The following is a 25,829-nucleotide window of genomic DNA, read 5'->3' as shown; positions in this document are numbered from 1 at the left end:
AACCTCAACTAGGAACTGTGGAAGGTGGGGAGAAAAAAAATGGGATTAGTGTAAGATTGGTGTAAATGGGTGTGCAATGGTCAGTGGGGAATTGGTGGGAGCAGAGGGACCGCTTCCATTCTGAATCACTCTACAACTCAATTTTGGAAGAATTTCTTAAAGCTTAGCTTTTTGGGAAACTTAAGTCCATGACTGGAAGGTCTAAGATGCCAAGAACCCCAACTCTAATGCTTCCACAAACACTTCAAATTTAAGTTCATCGTCTTACTCGCTACATCTGTAACCTGCTCCATCTCGACATCCTCCTTCCCCAGTCGGTGACGTTCTGATCCTCTGATTTCTCACTCATTTTCAATTGTTACGTCTTCAGCAGTTGCATAGAAACATAGAAAATGGGTGCAGGAGGAGGCCATTCGGCCCTTCCAGCCAGCACCGCCATTCAATATGATCATGGCTGATCATCCAAAATCAGTACCCTGTTCCTGCCTTCTCCCCGTATCCCTTGTTTCCATTAGCCCTAAGAGCTAAATCTAACTCTCTCTTGAAAACTTCCAGTGAACTGGCCTCCACTGCCTTCTGCGGCAGAGAATTCCACAGATATTTATTTATCTTCAGCATCTTTAGTAACTGCATTCAAGTTTCAGTGCTCAATCAAAACATCTTTAATTTCCACATCTGAACAAATCCCACCTCTTTGCAAAGTAATTCTGGCTTAATTTTCGCATGAAAGTTTCTGTGTTAATATAAATGATTGCTGATATTCATAATAATCTCCTCCTGTTACAATCTTGATTAGTCATAAAACTGCTACTCAAGAGCCTGTTCCCATGCTATATGGCTCTATAATTTGACTTTAGGACTCTGTTATTTGTGTTGATGCTGTGTTCTATCATGAAGTTAAAAACCAAACAAAATCATGTGTTATCCTGTTACAGTATTGTAATAAATAAATGTTTCCAGTGAAAATTATGAATTTGTTTAACTTCAAAAGGAGCGAATAATGGAGTTGAAAAACATGATGTTATAAAAATTACCCTGCTGCATTTTCAAAGGGAAGCATCAAAATTGACACGTTGAAAATCTTGTCGGCACGGTGGCGCAGCGGTAGAGTTGCTGCCTTACAGCGAATGGAGCCGGTATGTGCAAAAGGTCGACACAAAAAGCTGGAGTAACTCAGCGGGTCAGACAGCATCTCTGGAGAGAAGGAATAGGTGACGATTCGGGTCGAGGCTCTTCAGTCTCAAGAAAGGTCTCAACCCGAAACGTCACCTATTCCTTTCCTCCAGAGATGCTTTTTGTGTCTATCTTTGGTTTAAATCAGCATCTGCAGTTCCGTCCTACACTTTCCGACTGATTTTTTGCACCCTGAGGAGGAATTTTACGAGGATGTTGCCAGGACCCGATGGTCTAAGCTATAGGGAGAGGTTGAGTAGGCTGGGACTCTATTCCTTGGAGCACAGGAGGGTGAAGGGTGATCTTAGAGTTGTATAAAATCATGAGAGGAATAGACCTGGTAGATGCACAGAGTATCTTGTCCAGAGATGGGGAATCGAGACACAGAGGGCATAGGTTTAAGGTGAAGGGGAAAAGATTTTATAGGAATATATGAGGGATAAGGGTGGTAGGTGTATGGAAGGAGCTGATGGAGCAGGTAGTTGAGGCACGGACTATCGCAACGTTTAAGGAGCAATTGGACAGGTACATCGATAGGACAGGTTTAGAGGAATATGGGTCAAACGCAGGCAAGTGGGACTAGGGTAGTTGGTCGGTGTGGGCAAGTTGGGCCGAAGGGTCTGTTTCCACGCTGCATCGCTCAATGACTCTAAGAACCAGGGGCCACAGTTTAAGAATAAGGGGTAGGCCATTTAGAACAGAGATGAGGAAAAACTTTTTCAGTCAGAGAGTTGTGAATCTGTGGAATTCTCTGCCTCAGAAGGCAGTGGAAGCCAATTCTCTGAATGCATTCAAGAGAGAGCTAGATTGAGCTCTTAAGGATAGCGGAGTCAGGGGGTATGGGGAGAAGGCAGGAACGGGGCACTGATTGAGAATGATCAGCCATGATCACATTGAATGGTGGTGCTGGCTCGAAGGGCCGAATGGCCTACTCCTGCACCTATTGTCTATTGTCTTAAAACATTGCTGGCCCTGCCAATGAACAGTGCAGTTGATTAATCAGGGCAAGCCGTGGAAAGTTTGAAGCATTGCACAATCCACCAGTGCGACCATTACTTCTGCAACACGCCAATTGTGCAACCAAACGCTGAAGAACTTGTAGAAATGGCTCAACAGGAAGCATTTGATGTGACTTACAGACCCAGCTTTGCATCACACTGCTCATATATCGAGAGACCTTCACCACTCAGCAGACCATACAAATGCATAAGAAAATAACTGCAGATGCTGGTACAAATCGAAGGTATTTATTCACAAAATGCTGGAGTAACTCAGCAGGTCAGGCAGCATCTCAGGGGAAAAGGAATGGGTGACGTTTCAGGTCGAGACCCTTCTTCAGACTGATGTCAGGGGGGCGGGACAAAGGAAGGATATAGGTGGAGACAAGAAGATAAAGGGAGATCTGGGAAGTGGGAGGGGAAGAGAGGGACAGAGGAACTATCTAAAGTTGGAGAAGTCAATGTTCATACCACTGGGCTGCAAACTGCCCAGGTGAAATACGAGGTGCTGTTCCTCCAATTTCCGGTGGGCCTCACTATGGACAAATGCATGCTACACAGGTTTGGATGATGGCATATTCACAGGTTATAGTAGACACAAGTAGAATTAGGCCATTCGGCCCATCAAGTCTACTCCGCCATTCAATCATGGCTGATCTCTGCCTCCTAGTCCCATTCTCCTGCCTTCTCCCCATAACCCTTGACACCTGTTCTAATCAAGAATTTGTCTATCTCTGCCTTAAAAATATCCACTGACCTGGGCTCCCCAGCCCTCTGTGGCAATGTTCCACAGATTAACTACACCCTGAACAAAGACGTTCTTCCTTACCTCCTTTCTAAAAGATCGCCCTTTAATTTTGAGACACCCAGGTCTCGTTACACCTCTTTTCCTTATCTGACACCATTCAGATAACCTCACATTTATCCACATTATACTGCATCTGCCATGCATCTGCCCACTCACCCAACCTATCCAAGTCACCTTGCAGCCTCATAGCATCCTCCTTGCAGCTCACACTGCCACCCAGCTTTGTGTCATCCGTAAACTTAGAGATATTATATTTAATTCCCTTGTCTAAATCGTTAATATATATTGTAAACAACTGGGGTCCCACCACCGAGCCTTGCGGCACCCCACTAGTCACTGCCTGCCATTCTGAAAAGGACCCGTTAATTCCTACTCTTTCCTTCCTGTCTGCCAATCAGTTCTCTATCCATGTCAATACCCTACCCCCAATACCATGTGCTCTAATTTTGCACAAGAATCTCTTGTGTGGGACCTTGTCAAAGGCTTTTTGAAATCCAGATACACCACATCCACTGGCTCTCCCTTATCCATTCTACTTGTTACATCCTCAAAAAATTCCAGAACATTAGTCAAGCATGATTTCCCCATCACAAATCCATGCTGACTGTGACCGATCCTGTCACTGCTTTCCAAATGCGCAGTTATAACATCTTTAATAATCGACTCAAGCATCTTCCCCACTCCCGATGTAAGGCTAACTGGTCTATAATTCCCCCTTTTCTCTCTCCCTCGTTTCTTAAAAAGTGGAGTTACATTGGGAGGGGGAAGGGGGGGGGGGTGGAGGGGGGGGGGAGGGGGGGAGGGGGGTTAACCCCCCAAAACAGCCTGACAACCTGCTGCAGACAGAGAGGCAGCGCTGTAAAGCTGAAAGGAACGTTGCCGAGAGGCACCGCGGGCGCTGGAGAAGCGACCCGACCTCCACCACATCCCTCCCCACCACAGATGCTGCCCGACCCGCTGAGTTATTCCGGCACTTCTGTGTCTGTTTCGCACAACAGTAAACCAAAATGCACGCATGCAAAACTCAAAATGCAGCGAGACGCCGCAAGGAACCGCAACAAAAAACAACACAGGAGGTTTGCAAAAGAAAACGACGCACAAAAGTGCTGGAGGATAAATGTTCCCCATGTTGGGTGGGGGGGTTTGGGGTTGGTTGGGGGGGGGGTGTCCAGAAACAGGGGCCACACACAGTTTAAGAATAAGGGATCGGCAATTTAGGTCTGAGATGAGGAAACACTTCTTCATCCAGAGAGAGAGCTGTGAATGTGTGGGGTTCTCTGCCACAGAGGGCGGTGGAGACCAATTCACTGGATGTGTTCAAGAGAGAGTTGGATTTGGCTCTTGGGGTTAACGGGATCAAGGGGGGTGGGGAGAAGGCAGGGACGGGGTACTGATGGTGGATGATCAGCCGTGATCATGTTGAATGGCGGCGCTGGCTGGAAGGGCCGAGTGGCCTCCTCCTGTACCTGTTGTGTATCTGTGTGTCTGTGCAGTGACTCGCGGGGCTGCAGCATCTCCGGGGCCGGGGACAGGCGACTCTACCCCGGGCTGCTGCTGGCGATGCAACGGAGCGTTCACCGAGGGGGGTGGCGTGTGTTGGATGCAACGCCGCATGTAGCTGTGCAGGAGAGGGGTCCATGCTCTCACCCCCCTTCCTCACCCCACTCCCACCCCCCCCCCCCCCCCCCACTGCCACCGACCACGGACTGACACCCCCCCCCCACCTACCCTCACCCTCTGACCCCCCCCACTACCACCTCCACCCCCCCCCCCCTCACGGACTGACACCCCCCCCCCCTCACGCACTGACCCCTCCCTCACCCCACCACCTACACGCACTGACCCCCCCCCCCACTACCGGCCACACGGACTGACACCCCCTCCCCCCACCTACCCTCACCCTCTGACCCCTCACTACCACCTCCACCCCCCCCCCCCCTCACGGACTGACACCCCCCCCCCCTCACGGACTGACACCCCCCCCCTCACGGACTGACACCCCCCCCCCCTCACGCACTGACCCCTCCCTCACCCCACCACCTACACGCACTGACCCCCCCCCCCCCCCCCACGACCGGCCACACGGACTGACCCCTCGCCAGCGTGGAGGCAGCTACACAAACAGAACTGTCACCCCCCGGGTGTGTGTGTGACTCTCTCTGCAACACTCCCTCCACCCCCACCCACCCACCCACTCACACATCACCCACCCACCCACACATCACCCACCCACCCACACATCACCCACCCACCCACACATCACCCACCCACCCACACATCACCCACCCACCCACTCACCGGCTTGCTGTGGCATTAAACCCCGGGCGGCGGCGGTGGCGCGGTCTCTGTCTCACTGTGTCTCTGTGTATCTCCCTCTCTCTGTGTCTCTCTGTGTCCGGGCGCTCCGGTGCTGAGGCAGCGCGGCCCCGAGTGTCCGCTCGTCAACACGGCGACGCCCGCTGCGCATGCGGCCCGGACCGGGGGGGGGGGGGGGGGGGGAGGGAGGCAGAGAGGGATGGAGAGGGGGGGAGGGAGAGAGGGAGAGGGAGGGAGAGGGGGAGAGGGGGAGGGAGAGGGGGAGAGGGGGAGAAGAGGGGGGGAGGAAGGGGATGGGGGGAGGGAGAGGGGGAGGGGGGGAGGGAGGAGAAGGGAAGGGGGGAAGGAAGGGGAGGGTGACAAAGAGAGGAAAAGAGAGATGCCACTCTTACCCTGACAAGAGTCCAATCTCACCTCCGCCTCCAACATCCTCCAAGTCAGTTTATATTTTAATGTACTTGCACAAACTGTAGACGTTTTGATAAACGTTACAATTCTTAAGACGAGGAAAGGAGAGGTTTAGAGGGATAAGGGGCAAACGTGGGCAGATGGGACCAGTGTAGATAGAAACATAGAAAATAGGTGCAGGAGTAGGCCATTCGGCCATTAGACCCTGCACCGCCATTCAATATGATCATGGCTGATCATCCAACTCGGTCTCCATACCCCCTGATCCCTCTAGCCACAAGGGCCACATCTAACTCCCTCTTAAATATAGCCAATGAATTGGCCTCAACTACCTTCTGTTGCAGGGAATTCCACAGATTCACCACTCTCTGTGTGAAAAAAAACCTTCTCATCTCGGTCCTAAAAGACTTCCCCCTTATCCTTAAACTGTGACCCCTTGTTCTGGACTTCCCCAACATCGGGAACAATCTTCCTGCATCTAGCCTGTCCAACCCCTTAAGAATTTTGTAAGTTTCTATAAGATCCCCCCCTCAATCTTCTAAATTCCAGCGAGTACAAGCCGAGTCTTTCATATGAAAGTCCTGCCATCCCAGGAATCAATCTGGTGAACCTTCTCTGTACTCCCTCTATGGCAAGAATGTCTTTCCTCAGATTAGGAGACCAAAACTGTATGCAATACTCCAGGTGTGGTCTCACCAATGCCCTGTACAACTGCAGCAGAACCTCCCTGCTCCTATACTCAAATCCCCTCGCTATGAATGCCAACATACCATTCGCTTTCTTCACTGCCTGCTGCACCTGCATGCCTACTTTCAATGACTGGTGCACCACGACACCCAGGTCTCGCTGCATCTCCCCTTCTCCTAATCGGCCACCATTCAGATAATAGCCTGCTTTCCTGTTCTTGCCACAGAAGACGAAATTGTGGAGCATTTGGATCACAGTAACAGGATCGTTCCGAGTCAGCATGGATTTACGAAGGGGAAATCTTGACTAATTTTCTGGAATTTTTTGAGGATGTAACTAGGAAAATGGACAGGGGAGAGCCAGTGGATGTAGTGTACCTTGACTTTCAGAAAGCCTTCGACAAGGTCCCACATAGGAGATTAGTGTGAAAAATTAGAGCACATGGTATTGGGGGTAGGGTACTGACATGGATAGGAAATTGGTTGGCAGACAGAAAGCAAAGAGTGGGGATAAATGGGTCCCTTTCAGAATGGCAGGCAGTGACTAGTGGGGTACCACAAGGCTCGGTGCTGGGACCGCAGCTATTTACAATATACATTAATGACTTGGATGAAGGGATTAAAAGCAACATTAGCAAATTTGCAGATGACACAAAGCTGGGTGGCAGTGTGAACTGTGAGGAAGATGCTATGAGGTTGCAGGGTGACTTGGACAGGTTGTGTGAGTGGGCGGATGCATGGCAGATGCAGTTTAATGTGGATAAGTGTGAGGTTATCCACTTTGGTGGTAAAAATAGGAAGGCAGATTATTATCTGAATGGTGTCAAGTTAGGAAAAGGGGACGTACAATGAGATCTGTGTGTCCTAGTGCATCAGTCACTGAAAGGAAGCATGCAGGTACAGCAGGCAGTGAAGAAAGCCAATGGAATGTTGGCCATAACACGAGGAGTTGAGTATAGGAGCAAAGAGGTCCTTCTACAGTTGTACAGGGCCCTAATGAGACCGCACCTGGAGTACTGTGTGCAGTTTTGCTCTCCAAATTTGAGGAAGGATATTCTTGCTATTGAGGGTGTGCAGCGTATGTTTATTAGGTTAATTCCCGGAATGGCGGGACTGTCGTATGTTGAAAGACTGACGTGACTAGGCTTGTATACACGAATTTAGAAGGAAGAGAGGGGATCTTATCGAAACGTATAAGATTATTAAGGGGTTGGACACGTTAGAGGCAGGAAACATGTTCTCAATGTTGGGGGAGTCCAGAACCAGGGGCCACAGTTTAAGAATAAAGGGTATGCCATTTAGAACTGAGATGAGGAAAAACGTTTTCAGTCAGAGAGTTGTAAATCTGTGGAATTCTCTGCCTCAGAAGGCAGTGGAGGCCAATTCTCTGAATGCATTCAAGAGAGAGCTAGATAGAGTTCTTAAGGATAGCGGAGTCAGGGGGTATGGGGAGAAGGCAGGAACGGGGTACTGATTGAGAATGATCAGCCATGATCATATTGAATGGTGGTGCTGGCTCGAAGGGCCGAATGGCCTACTCCTGCACCTTTTGTCTATTTTATTATATTTTCTTATCATGTGTCCAAGATAGAACAATGACATTCTTACTTACAGCAACACAACACAATATGTAAACATAGTGGACTGTAAACAATATAATAAATGAAAACATGTTCAGTGAATGTATGTGTGTATATATATATATATATATATATATACATACACACACACGCACACATATATGGTTCAGTGAGAATATATAAACGCATACCCACATACACATATACAGATCATATATATATATGTGTATATATATATATGTGGCAGACACAAAAATGCTGGGGTAACTCAGCGGGACAGGCAGCATCTCTGGAGAAAAGGAATGGTCGAGACCATTCTTCAGACTGATGTCTATAAATAAGCATAAACACATATATATATATATGTGTCTATATGTGAGTATGTGTATATATACTCTCACTGAACGTTATATATATACACACACACACACACATTAGCTCTATCTGAACGCTATGTTTTATCCATACCGAGGTGCGGCAGAGACATGTATTTAAATTCTTACATCTGCAGTATTAGTTATAGACTATTGTTTCTTTCTGATGGGTCCAGACGCAAAACGCCTCCAGCACTTTGTGTTTTTTTTCTCACGATTCCAGCGTCTGCAGTTCCTTGCCTCTAAATCATTAACAAACAAAAGTGCTGGAGTAACTCTGTGGGTTAGGCAGCATCTTTGGAGAACAAGGATAGGTGACGTTTCAGGTCGGGACCCTTCTTCAGAAAAAGGGTCCGGATCAGATAGATCCATGGCCTCCAGAGATGCTGCCTGAACCGCTGAGTTCCTCCAGCACTTTGTGTTTTGCTCAAGATTCCAGCACCTGCAGTTCCCCGTGTCTTTAAGACGCTGATTTCATCACCAACTGAAACCAACTACCGACAAAGTGAAAGCAAATTTGTTTAAAAACCGGATGTTAAATGAAGCAGTTCATTCAATTTCTCTCCGGTGGAAAGTTTTTTTTTTTGTTTGGTGACAAAATACAATAAAAAACCAAACAGTGCGAATGTTAACTGGATTAAATAATAGACACGAGGAACTGCAGATGCTGGAATCCAGAGCACACAAAAAAAGTGCTTGAGGAACTCAGTGGGTCAGGCAGCATCTGTGGAGGGGATGGATAGAAGATATTCCGGGTCAGGACTTTTCTCAGGAATAAATAATGTTCTTACTGTAATTGGAGAGAAGGAACGGGTGCATTCAAGAGAGAGCTAGATAGAGCTCTTGAGGATAGCGGAGTCAGGGGGTATGGGGAGAAGGCAGGAACGGGGTACTGATTGAGAATGATCAGCCATGATCACATTGAATGGCGGTGCTGGCTCGAAGGGCCGAATGGCCACCTCCTGCGCCTATTGTCTATTGTCGTTTTCCTATAAATATGCGTCCCCTTTGATGTCTCGTTTTCACACCTTACCCTTCCGTATCTCTGTGTCTCCCTCTCCCTCCTGACTCTCAGTCTGAAGAAGGGTCTCGACCCGAAACGTCACCCATTCCTTCTCTCGATAGATGCTGCCTGTCCCGCTGAGTTACGCCAGCATTTCGTGTCTATCTTCAGTGTAAGCCAAGGTATTTATTCACAAAAAAAGACCTGAGATGCTGCCTGACCTGCTGAGTTACTCCAGCATTTTGTGAATAAATACCTTCGATTTGTAGCAGCATCTGCAGTTATTTCCTTACACTTCAGTATAAGGCAGCTCCTTCATACACAGACTAATATCGGATATGTATGAATTTGAGTAGATTGAATTTTGTCGGTGTACATTTGGGAAGATTGCCGAAGGTCTAATGTTTAGACAATTAATGTAAAATCCTAAATAACTCGCCCATCCACCTATCAATGGAGATACGAGGAACTGCTGACGCTGGAGTCTTGAGCAAAAACACAAAGTGCTGGAGGAACTCGGTGGGTGAGGCGGCATCTGTGGAGGGAATGGCCAGGCGATTTCTTCAGTCTGAAGAAGGGTCCCGACATGAAACATCGTCTACCCATTCTCTCAGTCAGATGCTGCCCGACCCTCTGAGTTCCTCCAGCACTTTGTGGTTTCATGGTATCATCAGACGGTGTAATTAACAATACAGTCGGACTTTAGAAGTTTATTGCTTCGTGCTAAATCTATCCGTGAACTAAATTGTTCAAGTGAACGAATTTTTCAAACGCGTGTAAGACGAGCACTTGCCTAGAATAAATACCCAGCAGGTCGGAACGCATTGGGTGAGAGAGAGGCTAGTTACCGTCTCACATCCTTGACATTTTATCAGAATTCAAACGAGTCGACCTTTATCGATATAAGAGCATTTTTGATTTACAGACATGAGGAACTGCAGATGCCGGAATATTGAACAAAACACAAAGTGCTGGAGTAACTCAGCGGGTCAGGCAGCGTGTGTGGAGAGAATTATTTCAATTTGTAGTGTGTAAGCACATCGACATTTTTGCAGTTTATGTTCGGTAATCGTGGAGCTATTTACGAGACTAGGAGGCATTTGGGGACGATTTTCTGGGGTTGCCAACTTCATCAACGTGGAAGTGGTGCTTGTTGAAGGTATTTATTCACAAAATCCTGGAGTAACTCAGCGGATCAGGCAGCATCTCAGGAGAGAAGGAATGGGTGACGTTTCAGTCTGAAGAAGGGTCTCGACCCGAAACGTCACCCATTCCTTCTCTCCTGCGATGCTGCCTGACCCGCTGAGTTACTCCAGCATTTTGTGAATAAATACCTTCGATTTGCACCAGCATCTGCAGTTATTTTCCTACACAACTTCTGCTTGTTAGCGATTTGATCTTCCGAAATCATTTTTTGCATTTCTATTTTCAGGGGGTATGGGGAGAAGGCAGGAACGGGGTACTGATTGAGAATGATCAGCTATGATCACATTGAATGGCGGTGCTGGCTCGAAGGGCCGAAGGGCCGAATGGCCTCCTCCTGCACCTATTGTTTATTTTTTTAAGTATTCTTCCGTGTATTTAAAAAAAAAGAAAATTTGAATATTTTCCAAGTCATTCAAATGCAGAGACCAAGTTTCCAATTTACTACGGGATGTTCCGATTAGTCGAAGCTTTGCACCGGGTGTTTCCTGTGTTGTTTTTACAAAACCTCTCTCTCTGCACACGTACCTGACTCACTTAAAAGGTTCAGTTTGCACACCTATCTATCTATGTGCGTTGTTTTCCGGTGTCAGCGAAGTTTTTTTTTTAAACGAGTGAATGTCTACGTCAGCAAAATGCATTCAATGAGCACTGATGGTATCATAGAAACATAGACAAATAGGTGCGGGCCATTCGGCCCTTGAGCCAGCACCGTGGAATCTGTGGAATTCTCTGCATCAGAAGGCAGTGGAGGCCAATTCTCTGAATGCATTCAAGAGAGAGCTAGATAGAGCTCTTAAGGATAGCGGAGTCAGGGGGTATGGGTAGAAGGCAGGAACGGGGTACTGATTGAGAATGATCAGCCATGATCACATTGAATGGCGGTGCTGGCTCGAAGGGCCGAATGGCCTCCTCCTGCACCTATTGTCTATTGATCATGGCTAATCATCCACAATCAGTACCCCGTTCCGGCTATTTCCCCCCCCCCCCCCCCCCCATATCCCTTGATCCCCTTAGCCCTAAGAACTAAATCTACCTCTCTCTTGAAAACTCCCATTAGACGAGCGAATAACGTGATGCATCAGCGAGCGCACGTATTCTGTCCGCAATCCAGGGCAAGACATTTAATTTCAAACTATGCCTCAGAAGGAACTGCAGACGCTGGTTTTAAACCGAAGATAGACTCAAAATGCTGGAGTAACTCAGCGGGACAGGCAGCATCTCTGGAGAAAATGAATGAATGGGTGGCGTTTCGGGACGAGACCCTTCGTCAGACTCTGACCCGCTGAGTTACTCCAGTTTTTTTTTGTATCTATCTTCTTATTTTCAAGCTAAATGTGTCCTTTTTTTCGCCTTTAGTCTCAGATGGTGGCGCCAGACACCGCAGATAATCCACGAAACCAATTAACCACCGACTTCGCCCAGAGCCGAAGATATTTCCAGAGGTAAGACATGATGAGGCTTTGGAATTATCTTGTTCGGATTTATAAGAAAATAACTGCCGATGCTGGTACAAATCGGAGGTATTTATTTCACAAAATGCTGGAGTAACTCAGCAGGTCAGGCAGCATCTCAAGAGAGAAGGATCTGTTTGTGTGTGGATGGGAGGTGGTCAAAATATCAACAGAAAAAAAATAGAAGTATGTCAACAACGTATGTGTTTTGGTGACGTGGATACAAAAAAAATGCAGATAGATGCTGGTTCACAAAAAAAAGATGCAGTAACTCAGCGGGCCAGGCAGCATCTCTGGAGGACATGGACAGGTGATGTTTCGTGCAGGGACCTTCCTTCAGATTGATTTTAGGGGGGGGATGGGGAACTGGAAGAGAGGAGAGGCAAGACAAAGCCTGGTGAGTGATAGGTAGAAACACAGAATTGTAGGTGCTGGTTTATACTAAAGACAGACACAACGTGCTGGAGTAAATTGATAGACAATAGACAATAGGTGCAGGAGGAGGCCATTCGGCCCTTCGAGCCAGCACCGCCATTCAATGTGATCATGGCTGATCATTCTCAATCAGTACCCCGTTCCTTCCTTCTCCCCATACCCCCTGACTCCGCTATCCTTAAGAGCTCTATCTAGCTCTCTCTTGAATGCATTCAGAAAATTGGCCTCCACTGCCTTCTGAGGCAGAGAATTCCACAGATTCACAACTCTCTGACTGAAAAAGTTTTTCCTCATCTCAGTTCTAAATGGCCCACCCCTTATTCTTAAACTGTGGCCCCTTGTTCTGGACTCCCCCAACATTGGGAACATGTTTCCTGCCCCTAACGTGTCCAACCCCTTAATAATCTTATACGTTTCGATAAGATCTCCTCTTATGTGCTCCTCTTATCTCCTGATGTGTTGGATGCAGGAGAAATGGGCAGGAGTAAAGACCTGAGCGACTTTGACAAGGGCCAAATTGTTGTGGCCAGACGACTGGGTCAGAGCATCTCTGAAACGGCAAGGCTTGAGGGGTGCTCCTGGTCAGCAGTGGTGAGCACCTACCGACAGTGGTCTGAGGAGGGACAAACCACAAACCGGCGACAGACAGGGTGTTGGGCGCCCAAGGCTCATCGATGCGCGAGGGCAACGAAGGTTATCCCATCTGGTCCGAACCGACAGAAGGTCGACTGTGGCACAAGTCACAGAAAACTTTAATGGTGGTCCTATGACTTATGAACTTATGAACTTATTATCGCCATGGTTGTGGTGAAATTGCCTTTTGGAACTGCAGCCACTGCCTCTGGACAAGATAGTTCCATTGCACTGTTGGGCAGGGAGCTGAAGGACGTAAAACCAGAGATGGTGAAAGAATGGTGACAGGAAAGAGGTGCAAGTGAGAACAAAACACTAATCGCAAACTCCATCCACCTACATCCATGCACCAGACTACATGGATAGGACAGGTTTGGAGGGTTATGGACCAAGCGCTGGCAGGTGAGACTAGTGTAGCTGGGACATTGTTGGTCGGTGTGGGCAAGTTGGGCCGAAGGGCCTGTTTCCACGCCGTGTCACTCTATGACTCTATGACCAGCCAATGGGAGCTCACATTCTGCATATTCTTCCTGCCTTCTGTGTTAGGAGATTGATAAGTCATTTATTCACAAAATGCTGGAGTAACTCAGCGGGTCAGGCAGCATCTCGGGAGAGAAGGAATGGGTGACGTTTCGGGTCGAGACTCTTCTTCAGACTGAAGAAGTCATTTAACGTTCAAATTCGAGTGCTTCAGGCCTGAAACACCAGGCCATGGTGCTGATGTCAGCAATATCTTAATTGAAAGATAGAATCTGGATAAAAAGTGCAAGAGACCTAAGGCTGTGGGTTTGTTGAGTGGGAGTCAAATCGGTGAGAAAATCTGACAATCAACCAAGCTGGAAACTATCTGACAGGTGCAACTTTTATGAAAGATTTCTTTACATGAATGATTTATAAATCAGTGACTATCATGAAATATAAGTGAATAAAATGTGTAGCATTTACTAGATTAAAATACACAAATTTAAGATGATAAAAAGTCCTAGATGGTGACAAAACTTGATCAGAGTGTTGCATACTTACAAATTCCAAAATCCCAAGTTGTGAATAGGAAAGATGTTGTCAAGCTGGAAAGATTTACAGAGAAGATTTACAAGGATGTTGCTAGGACTTAAGGGCCTGAACGATAGGGAGAGGTTAAGCAAGCTCTTCCTTGGAATGCAGGAGGACGAAGGGTGATCTCATAGAGGTGTACAAAAGTATGAGAGGAATAGGTCTGGTAAATGCGCAGAGTCTTTTGCCCAGAGTTGGGGAATCGAGAACCAGAGGACTTAGGTTTAAGGTGGGGTGTGGAAAGATTTAATAGGAACCTGAGGGGTAACATTTTTTACACAAAGGGTGTTGGGTGTATGGGACAAGCTGCCAGAGAAGGTAGTTGAGGCAGGGACTATCATAACATTTAAGAGACAATTGGACAGGTACATGTATAGAACAGGTTTAGGTTCATGGGCAGGTGGGACAAGTGTAGATGGGACATGTTGGCTGGTGTGGGCGGGTTGGGTCGAATGGCCTGTTTCCACGCTGCATGCCTCTATGACTCTAACTAATCACACAAAATTCTTCCAGTCTTAAGAGAAGCATTTTCAAAACTCCGCCAGTTTATTTTGATCATCAAATGACAGGAAACACCTTGCAGTTAGAGAGAACAGATAAGGAAGATTTGTGTCTCTCACGGCATGCTGTTATTGTAAGGGAGACGCTAAATTGTTCTGAAAACAGACTTACAAGAATTGTTGCTTCAGTAAGGTCACGATAAATATTTTATAATAAAAACTATATGTTGCCACGTACACCCATTGGCAGTTTTACTGCAGGGCCAACCTTTCTTCAAAGCAAAAGCAATATTTCCTATTTTAAGATACTTATTGGTGCATTTGATGCAAGGGACTGTTCTGGCAAATGAAAGCTGATGTTTATTCCAAACAGAGGTCTACTTTCAGAAAGGCACAGGGGCCGAGTTATGCTACAGTTTCTGCCGTTTGATGGAATCTCTTCTGCACCCAACAGTTCAAAACGAATAGTGAAAGGCCTGGATAGAGTGGATGTGGAGAGGATGTTTCCACTAGTGGGAGAGTCTAGGACCAGAGGCCACAGCCTCAGAATTAAAGGACGTTCCTTTAAGGAGATGAGGAGGCATTTCTTTAGTCAGGGGGTGGTGAATCTGTGGAATTCATTCCCACTAATGGCTGTGGAGGCCAAGTCAAAGGATATTTTTAAGGCAGAGATAGATAGATTCTTACAGGTGTCAGGGGTTGTGGGGAGAAGGCAGGAGAATGGGGTTAAGAGGGGGAGATAGATCAGCCATGACTGAATGGCAGAGTAGACTTGATGGGCCGAATGGCCTAATTCTGCTCCTATCACTGATGAATGTAAGAAAACTGACATTCTTAACATCTTCTGAAAGAACTCACAACTTGAAAGAAGAACCTTTCCACACTTTGAAAGATTTCCCATTCTTGACACCAGAAAATACCATCATTCGATCTTTTTGGTTTATGCAGGAAAGAACTGCAGATGCTGGAAGATAGACACAAAAATGTGGAGTAACTCAGCAGGTCAGACAGCACCTCTGGATAAAAGGAATACGTGACGTTTCGGACTGAAGAAAGGTCAACTATTCCTTGTCTCCAGAGATGTTGCCTGGCCTGCTGAGCTTTTTGTATCTATCTTCGGCTTAAACCAGCATCTGCAGTTCCTTCCTACACAATATAATGGTTAGTCCACTTCCTTCTTGTGGATTGTAAAAACCTCTACTAAGTAATTTCTGGGTTAAGTGACTAACGAGTTGGGAGGGTTAAGAATGTCCTTTATTCATCCAGTAGGATATTGAAGGTGATATTTAGTTTAGTTTGGAGTTACAGCATGGAAACGGGCCCTTCGGCCCATCGAGTCCAAACATTAATCCCCAAACATTAATGTTACCCTGCACATCAGGGACAATTTACAATCTTTACCAAACCCAATTAAACTACAGATATGTGGAGTAGAAACAGCATTAACATTTCAGATTGATTATCTTTGATCAAAAGAAATCAGGTGCAGATTATCAAGTTCATTAAAATGAACCATTGACTCTGTTGGTAGAAACAAAATGCTGGAGTAACTCAGCGGGACAGGCAGCATCTCATGAGAGAAGGAATGGGTGACGTTTTGGGGCGAGACCCTTCTTCAGACTCCGTTTCTTCTTCCACGACTGATCAGAACTGCTGAGTGCTTCCGTCATTTGCTATTTTTGTTTCAGATTTTCACCATCTATTTTTTTTAGTTATGGCTCCATCAGATTTTGATACCGAACATATTTTTAAAGTGGAGGGATTCACATTCTGATGACAATTAAAAGTTTAAAAAAATGTTGTTCAACGTTTGGAAATCTTTGAATTGTTACCCAAAATGTTCATGTTCTAGGAGCAGAATCAGGCCATTCGGCCCATCGTCTACTCCGCCATTCAATCATGGCTGAGCTATCTTTCTCTCTCAACCCCATTCTCCTGCCTTCTCCCCATAACCCCTGACACCCATACTAATCAAGAATCTTTCAATCCCCGCCTTAAAAATATCAATTGACTTTGGCCTCCACAGCCGTCTGTGGCAATGTGAGAGTTTTAAATTACATTTTTATTCAAAGTTTTAATTGTCAGTAAATACGATACGATAGGGTAATACTTTATTGTCAGATCAAGTCTAAAATTCGCACTAAATAAAGGGTGTGAATGAAAACATACTTACTAAATCAGGCCAGTGATATTTACCCAGGTCTTCCAAGGTTTAATAAAATTTAGTTGTGTTACATAGACAATAATCAATTTTCAGAAAAAAATAGAATATAAATTGAAATAAAATAACCAAAACAATGGATTTCTACTGATTGCATCTCATTGCAGCTGTGCAAGGCTTTGTTCTGTATGTACAAATAATAAGTCACTATTATTGAGGTTTATTCAGAGTAAGCATGCTACAAATGATGTACCCAGATGTTTTGTGTAGTGGGACAAATGTTACCACGTTTCGCCTTTTACAAGCTTCTATTTATTGTTATCCCTCCCTCATCGCTCATGATTTCTTCCACTCTTTTTCTCTGTAAAACAATTGCAAAAGAAAAGTTGTCACAAGCATTAGCAAAATTGATTGAATAACGCTGAAGTAATTCAAGTGCAGTAACACGTGCTGCTAAGATAGTCATCGATGGGATGAACCTGAAACACACTGTGATTGCTTTTCATAAGGGCTGATTACTGTATGCCTGCTGCACGTGGAAAAGGCAAGAGTTGGGTCTTGGCGTACACTGCCAGGAGATAGGCCGCAGGATCATTGACATTGGTAGACACAAAATGCTGGAGTAACTCAGCGGGCCAGGCAGCATCTCTGGAGAGAAGGAATGGGTGATGTTTCGGGTCGAGACCCTTTTTCGGACTGATGTCAGGGGAGGGGGCGGGACAGAGATAGAATGCAGTCGGAGACAGTAAGACTGGTGGGAGAACTGGGAAGGGGGAGGGGATGGAGGGAGAGGGAAAGCAAGGGCTACTTGAAGTCAGAGAAGTCAATGTTCATTCCGTTGGGGTGTAAGCTACCCAAGTGAAATATGAGGTGCTGTTCCTCCAATTTGCACTGGGCCTCACTCTGACAATGGAGGAGGCCTAGGAAAGAAAGGTCAGATTGGGAATGGGAGGGGGAGTTGAAGTGCTGAGCCACCGGGAGATCAGGTAGGTTGAGGCGGACTGAGTGGAGGTGTTCAGCGAAACGATCGCCGAGCCTGCGCTTGGTCTTGCCGATGTACAGGAGTTGACACCTGGAACAGCGGATACAGTAGATGAGGTTCGAGGAGGTGCAAGTGAACCTCTGCCTCACCTGCAGTGAACATTGATATATGTGTATATATATATGTACATAAGGACGGCATAGTGGCATAGCGGTAGAGTTGCTACCTTACTGCATCAGAGACCCGAGTTCGATCCTGACTACGGGTATTGTCTGTACAGAGTTTGAAAGTGAATTGTGTCAATTCACAGGATGTTTTCAAGATAGAGTTAGATTTAGCTCTTGGGGCTAATGGAGTCAAGGGATGTGGGGAGAAAGCAGGTCCTGATTGTGGATGATCAGCCATGATCATATTGAATGGCGGTGCTAGCTCAGGGCTGAATGGCCTCCTCCTGCACCTATTTTCTATGTTTCTATGTTCTCTCCGTGACCACGAGGGTGGGTCTCTGGGTGCTACGGTTTCATCCCTTCGGCTGCGGTAAAGTTGTAAGTTGTCCCTGGTGTTGTAGGATGGTGCTAGTGTATGGGTTGATCACTGGTCGGCACGGACTCAGGGGGCCGTAGGATCTGTTTATGCACTGTATCCCTAAAGTCTAATGTCCAGACAAGAGCAAATGCCTGAACTCATCCATACATGAGTAGGTTCTGGTATCTACACTGTTGCATACGGAATCGGAGTAGAATTAGGCCATTCGGCCCATTAAGTCTACTCTGCCATTCGATCATGGCTGACCTATCTCTCCCTCCTAACTCCATTCTCCTGCCTTCTTCCCATAACCTCTGACACCCGTACTAATCTACAGTCTCCTTCTCGAACCTCCTCCCCCTCCCACCCTCTCACCCAATGTTTGATTCCATGTGCTGTGGTAATAGGTTTAAGTTATTTTTGTCACGTGTATTGAGGTACAATGAAAAGCTTTGTTTTACATGCTTTCCAAAGTTGACAGATATTATTATACATAAATACAACCAAGTCAAACTCAAGACAGAGCATGGGATAGAGCAAAGGGGGAAGCACAGAACATATTCCTCAGCATTGCAGTGCACCATGTCCGTAGACAGAGTCCAATGTCTACAATGGGGTAAAGATGAATCGGACAGGACACTAGCTTATTTGTAAACTGCAATGTAGCACTGGAATGATGCTGCTACCTTCCTCATTTGCACTATGCTTCCACAGGGAGGAGTCCTGACATTTTAAATGTTTTAAAGTCATCTTTAATTTTTGAAGTCCCTTTCAATTGTTTCTGAATGTTCCTGATCTTCTGAGATGTTTAGGAACCATGGAAAGTTCTCTGACAGCAGGAGATGTTGGTTCACATAGAAACATAGAAAATAGGTGCAGGAGGAAGCCATTCGGCCCTTCAAGCCAGCACCGCCATTCAATATGATCATGGCTGATCATCCACAATCAGTACCCCTGTTCCTGCTTTTTGCCCATCCCCCTTGATTCCTTTAGCCATAAGAGCTATATCTAACTCTCTCTTGAAAACATCCAGTGAATTGGCCTCCACTGCCTTCTGTGGCAGAGAATTCCACAGATTCACAACTCTGTGGGTGAAAAAGTTTTTCCTCATCTCAGTCCTAAATGGCCTACCCCTTATTCTTAAACTGTGACCCCTTATTCTGGACTCCCTGAAACATCGGGAACATGTTTCCTGCTTCTCATTTCAGTGCAAGTCCAGCTAGCTGCTTATGGATCGCTCTGACCTGCGAGACCACCAAGCATTCTAGGTCCAGGATACTGAACCTTCTCCAAGTGTGATTCAGACAAACGCCAATGCAGTTTCTCAAATCTTCTGCCTTGGTCTAATTCTGCTCCTAGAACTTGTGAACCCGTGAACCCCAGTTTACAGTACAATACCACTACATATCAACACAACAGCTCAGTCTGAAGAAGGATATCGACACATAACTTCTCTCCAGAGAGGCTGCCTGACCCACTGAGTTACTCCAGCTTTTTGTGTCTGTCTTCAACACAACAGCACCAGCTAACAGAGTTTTAAGGCCAATAATCGAATACCAATAGACAATAGACAATAGGTGCAGGAGGAGGCCATTCGGCCCTGCGAGCCAGCACCGCCATTCAATGTGATCATGGCTGATCATTCTCAATCAGTACCCCGTTCCTGACTTCTCCCCATACCCCCTGACTCTGCTATCCTTAAGAGCTCTATCTAGCTCTCTCTTGAAAGCATTCAGAGAATTGGCCTCCACTGCCTTCTGAGGCAGAGAATTCCACAGATTCACAACTCTCTGACTGAAAACGTTTTTCCTCATCTCCGTTCTAAATGGCCTACCCCTTATTCTTAAACTGTGGCCCCTGGTTCTGGATTCCCCCAACATTGGGAACATGTTTCCTGCCTCTAACGTGTCCAACCCCTTAATAATCTTATACGTTTCGATAAGATCCCCTCTCATCCTTCTAAATTCCGACATTACTCATGCAGTAACTCACTCACCTCCAGTTTGTTCAGAGTATCTTTGAGGTGAATTTTGTCCTGATACGGAGGAAGAAGAGCTTCCAATCGAATAGCCTTTCTGGCTGTGGGCTGAGATGATATCAAAAGATTTATTTCATCCGCCTAACATGAGAAAGCACAAGTGTTAGTTTCCAGGAAGCAAGATCATCTTGTTTAATGTTTGATTATTATTATCACGTGTACTGATGTACAGGGAAATGCTTTGTTTCGCAGGCTATCCAGTCAAATTAAATAATACTATACATGAATATAATCAAGCCAAACTTAAGTACAATAGGTAGTTGAGTATAGGAGCAAAGAGGTCCTTCTGCAGTTGTACAGGGCCCTAGTGAGACCGCACCTGGAGTACTGTGCAGTTTTGGTCTCCAAATTTGAGGAAGGATATTCTTGCTATTGAGGGCGTGCAGTGTAGGTTTACTAGGTTAATTCCCAGAATGGCGGGACTGTCATATGTTGAACGACTGGTGCGACTAGGCTTGTATACACTGGAATTTAGAAGGATGAGAGGGGATCTTATCGAAACGTATAAGATTATTAAGGGGTTGGACACGTTAGAGGCAGGAAACATGTTCCCACTGTTAGGGGAGTCCAGAGCCAGGGGCCACAGTTTAAGAATAAGGGGTAGGCCATTTAGAACGGAGATGAGGAAAATCTTTTTCAGTCAGAGAGTTGTAAATCTGTGGAATTCTCTGCCTCAGAAGGCAGTGGAGGCCAATTCTCTGAATGCATTCAAGAGAGAGCTAGATAGAGCTCTTAAGGATAGCGGAGTCAGGGGGTATGGGGAGAAGGCAGGAACGGGGTACTGATTGAGAATGATCAGCCATGATCACATTGAATGGCGGTGCTGGCTCGAAGGGCCGAATGGCCTACTCCTGCACCTATTGTCTATTGTCTATAGCCTGATATAGAAATAGTGCCTAAGAAATAGAGCCTTAGTCATACAGTATGGAAACAGGCCCTTCAGCCCAACTTCCTCATGCTGACCAAGATGCCCCATCAAGGCTCTTTCCACCTGCTTGCATTTGTCCCATATCCCTCTAAACCATTCCTGTCCATGTACCTGTCCAAATGTCTGTCAAATGTTCTTGTAGTACCCGCCTCAATTACCTTCACTGGCAATTCATTCCATATTGTATTTTGTGTTTATTACGACTGTTGGCAGATTAATTTCCCTCCTGGGCTAAATAAATTTCTATCGTATCATATTGTATACTCAACCATTCCTGTTGTGAAAAAGTTGCCCCTCAGGTTCTGAATAAATCTTTCCTCTCTCACCTTAAATACAAGGCCAAAAATTATTCTCTTGCATAGATTTCAACTATTTGTCACGATCACCAACTCACCCTCATAGCTCGATAACGCTGTCTCATGTCTTGGATTTTGTTGTGTGATTCGGCAGCTCTTAACTGCCCAACAAGAATTAGCTGCTTTTTCTTTTCCAATTCTTGATGGCAATCAAGAGGCCCATTAGGCCCAGACAGAATGAAACCTATTCTCCTTGGGGTGCTTGCCGATTTCAATGCATTATTGGCATTCTGCTGTTTGGAATCTCTTTTCCCTTCATCTTCAATGGGGCCAGTTTCAGTTTTAGGGGCCAAGTCTTTAATTCCGTCTTCCATCTCCGACATGTTAATCGATCAGTTATTTTTCTACATTCTGTAATGAAATGAAGATGGAGATGTTTATCGTTTAGTGAATGTAAGAAAATAAAAATCAAGAGATTAGTTTCGGGGCAACTTTGGCATTTTAAGTTTCCAACTTTCCATCAATTTCAAACCATTGGGAACGCCATCTCATCGTTGCTGGCTTGTATTTGTCCTTTTGCATGCCTTTCATTCATTTGTTCCATGCACCTTTTCATATCTCTGGCTTCCTGCTCCCCTGACTCTCAGTCTAAGATGGGTTTGTGACCCAAAACATCACCTGTTCCTTTCCTCCAAGATGCTGCCTTGACCCGCTGAGTTACTCCAGCTTTTTGCGTCCATCTTTGGTGTAAATCAGCATTCTTCCCACACATACTCAAAATAGACTTTCATTAGGGTTCGGGTTAGGCCAAGGCATTGTCCATTTACACCTCCTCCAAATGGGCTTTTTAATACCCATTACTATCCTCCTTTGCTTTCACTTCATTTCATCAAATGATTTCATTTAAATCATTCATGCCATACATCCATCATATGTCTGACATATGATGAAAGAATGGGTCGACTGAGCTTGTATTCACTGGAATTTCAAAGGATGAGAGGGGATCTTATAGAAACATATGAAATTCTTCAGAGACTGGACAGGCTGGATGCAAGAAAAATGTTCCCGATGTTGGGGGAGTCCAGAACCAGGGGTCACACAGTTTAAGAGTGAGGGGTCGGCCATTTAGGACAGAGATGAGGGAAAACTTTTTCACCCAGAGTTGCAAATCTTTGGAATTCTCTGCCACAGAAGACAGTGGAGGCCAATTCACTGGATGTTTTCAAGAGAGTTAAATTTAGCTCTTAGGGCTAACGGAATCAAGGGATACGGAGTATAGTAGGAACGGGGTACTGATTTTGGATGATCAGCTATGATAACATTGAATGGCTCGAAGGGACGAATGGCCTTCTCCTGCACCTATTTTCTATGTTTCTACATCTGTCAAGGTCTTTTCTATTTGTTTTCTTGTCCAGACTCCCTCTCTTGGTATTGTAAATTTTCCGCAGTTCTGACTGGATCCACCTCTTCACCCCAGATCCACCTATCGCTTGCCAGGCTTTGTCCCATCCCTGCTGCCCTTTTCCAGCTTTCTCTCCCCCCCCCCCCCCCCCCCCTCCAGTCCCAAAGTAGGGCCCTGGCCAGAAACAATGTCTGTCCGTTCCATCAACAGACGCTGCCTGACCCGCTGATTTCCCCCAGCACTTTGTTTTGCTCACCATGTAAGTTAGAGAATGGACAGACAACGTTCTGGGTCAAGACCATTCTTCCAGGAACATGATTAAACAGAATATTGTCAAGCTGGAAAGGGTACAGAGAAGATATATGAGGATGTTTCCAGCTCTAGAGCGTCCGAGCTACAGGGAGAGGTTGAGTAGCCTGGGACTCTATTCCTTGGAGTGCAGGAGAATGAGGGGTGATCTTATTATAGAGGTGTATAAAATCATGAGAGGAATAGATTGGGGAAATGCACAGAGTCTGTTGCCCAGAGTAGGTGAATCGAGGACCAGAGGACATAGGCTTAAGGTGAAGGGGAAAAGATTTAATAGGAAACTGAGGGGTAACTATTTCACACAGAGGGTGGTGGGTGTATGGAACAAGCTGCCAGAGGAGGTAGTTGAGGCAGGGACTATCCCAACGTTTAAGAAACAGTTAGACAGGTACATGGATAGGATAGGTTTAGAGGGATATGGACCAAACGCAGGCAGTGGGACTAGTGTAGCTGGGACATGTTGGGCGATGTGGGCACGTTGGGCCGAAGGGCCTGTTTCCACACTGTATCACACTGTGAACATATAAAGTTGAGAAACTGACATGGATAATGGGCCAAGGCAATAGTGGTTTAGGAAGGACAGAACAAGAGTCAAATGAAAAAGAGAAGTAACACAGAGAGACAGAGGTCATGCAAGTGTGAGAACTAGATGAGGAAGGAAGTGGACCGGGGGGAGAGAGAGTAATTATGCTTATGTTTTGGTTGAGCAAATATATTTAGAGCCAAGTATTGTAGAAAAGGTGAGAAATTTGTGTGTCGGCATAAGGAACTGCAAATGCTGGAATCTTGCGTAGAACACAAAGCGCTGGAGTAGGTGTTGCAGCAGGTGGGGCTGCTGCCTCACAGCGCCAAAAAACCCAAGTTCTATCCTGACCTCATGTACTGGCTGTGTGGAGTTTGCACGTTGTCCCCGTGACCACGTGGGTTTCCTCCAGGTTTTCCGGTTTCTTCCCACATCCCAACCACGTGGGTTTGCAGGTTAATTTGCGCTCCGTAAATTTCCCCAAGTGTGTCTGGAGTGGATGCAAAAGTGGGATAACATGGAGCTAGAGTGAACGGGTGATTGATGGCCGGCGTGGGCTTGATGGGCCAAAGGGTCTGTTTCCATGCTGTCAGGTAAGAAGAGCAGAGAAAAGTTCAAATGTAAAGAAATTGGAAAGACTGGGCTTGTATTCACTGGAGTTTAGAAGGATGAGAGGGGATCTTATAGAGACGTATAAAATTATAAAAGGACTGGACAAGCTACATGCAGGAAAAGTGTTCCCAATGTTGGGGGAGTCCAGAACCAGGGGACACACAGTCTAAGAATAAAGGGGAGGCCATTGAAAACTGAGGTGAGAAAAAACTTTTTCACCCCAGAGTTGTGAATTTGTGAAATTCTCTGTCACAGGATGCAGTGGAGGCCAAATCACTGGATGAATTTAAAAGAGAATTAGATAGAGCTCTGGGGCTAGTGGAATCAAGGAATATGGGGAGAAGGCATGCACGGGTTACTGATTGTGGATAATCAGCCATGATCACAATCATCATCATCATATATATACAGCCGGAAACAGGCCTTTTCGGCCCACCAAGTCCGTGCCGCCCAGCGATCCCCGCACACTAACACTATCCTACACCCACTAGGGACAATTTTTACATTTACCCAGCCAATTAACCTACATACCTATGAATGGCGGTGCTGGCTCGAAGGGCCAAATGGCCTCCTCCTGCACCTATTTTCTATAAAGCTGGAGAGAGGGATATTGGTGGAAAGGTCCGGGGGGGGGGTGGGGGGGGGGGGGGGGGAATGAGGGAAGTTGTGGGAGATCTGTTAAAACTATTTAGCATTGTCTGTTTTTAACAGGAGGATATTGTACACGTTAAAGACAGACACAAAGTCTCGGAGTAACTGCACGGGTCAGGCAGCATCTCTGGAGAAAAAGGGTGGGGGACATTTCAGGTTGGGAAGGATCCGGACTGGAAACGTCACCCATCCTTTCTCTCCACAGATGCTGCCTGACCCGCTGAGTTCCTCCAGCACTTTGTGTTTATCTTCGGTACAAACCAACATCTGCAGTTTTTTGTTTCTACGTTATACTTGATACCTAGGTCTCCAGTTAAAGTTGCACAATGGGGTGTCCATTCCCTCCACAGATGTTGCCAGACCCGCTGAGTTCCTCCAGCACTTTGTGTCCTTTTCTGTAGATCAGCATTTGCAGTTCCTTATCTCTAGCCTTGTACTATGGTGTCCATTCAAGTCAAGTCAAGTTTATTTGTCACATACACATACACGATGTGCAGTGAAATTCCCTCCACAGATGCTGCCTATTCAGTGGATATTTTTAAGGCAGAGATAGATAGATTCTTGATTAGTGCGGGTGTTAGAGGTTGTGGGGAGAAGGCAGGAGAATGGGGTTAGGAGGGAGAGATAGATCAGCCATGATTGAATGGTGGATTAGACTTGATGGGCTGAATAGCCTAATTCTATCACTTTTGGCCCGCTGAGCTCCTCCAACACTTTGTGTGTGTGTGTGTGTGTGTGAGTGTGCGTGTGTGCGTGTGTGTGAGTGTGTGCGTGTGTG

General features: G+C 46.1%; 2 protein-coding genes across 4 annotated transcripts in view; one reads left to right on the top strand and one right to left on the bottom strand.

Annotated features, from left to right (window-relative positions):
- Positions 1-11,697: 11,697 nt before the first annotated feature.
- oprl1 (opiate receptor-like 1) overlaps positions 11,698-25,829 on the top strand; it is a 173,752-nt gene continuing 159,620 nt past the window's right edge. The window contains exon 1 of the mRNA XM_078419127.1: positions 11,698-11,994. The gene's annotated coding sequence lies outside the window, so the exon portion shown is untranslated. The remainder of the gene's footprint in view (positions 11,995-25,829) is intronic.
- LOC144604564 (protein LKAAEAR1-like) overlaps positions 16,826-25,829 on the bottom strand; it is a 33,803-nt gene continuing 24,799 nt past the window's right edge. For all 3 annotated transcript variants that reach the window (XM_078419139.1, XM_078419141.1, XM_078419140.1), the window contains exons 2-4: positions 21,653-21,965; positions 20,289-20,411; positions 16,826-17,146 (exon numbers count right to left, since the gene is read on the bottom strand). In XM_078419139.1, coding sequence (XP_078275265.1) covers positions 17,084-17,146; positions 20,289-20,411; positions 21,653-21,937 — 471 coding nt within the window. In that variant the 5' untranslated portion in view covers positions 21,938-21,965 and the 3' untranslated portion in view covers positions 16,826-17,083. The remainder of the gene's footprint in view (positions 17,147-20,288; positions 20,412-21,652; positions 21,966-25,829) is intronic.

Source organism: Rhinoraja longicauda, chromosome 22, assembly GCF_053455715.1.
Source record: "Rhinoraja longicauda isolate Sanriku21f chromosome 22, sRhiLon1.1, whole genome shotgun sequence".
Classification (NCBI taxonomy): Eukaryota; Metazoa; Chordata; class Chondrichthyes; order Rajiformes; family Arhynchobatidae; genus Rhinoraja; species Rhinoraja longicauda.
The sequence above is the reverse complement of the archived record's forward strand: the minus strand, read 5'-3'. Positions and strand labels throughout refer to the sequence as shown.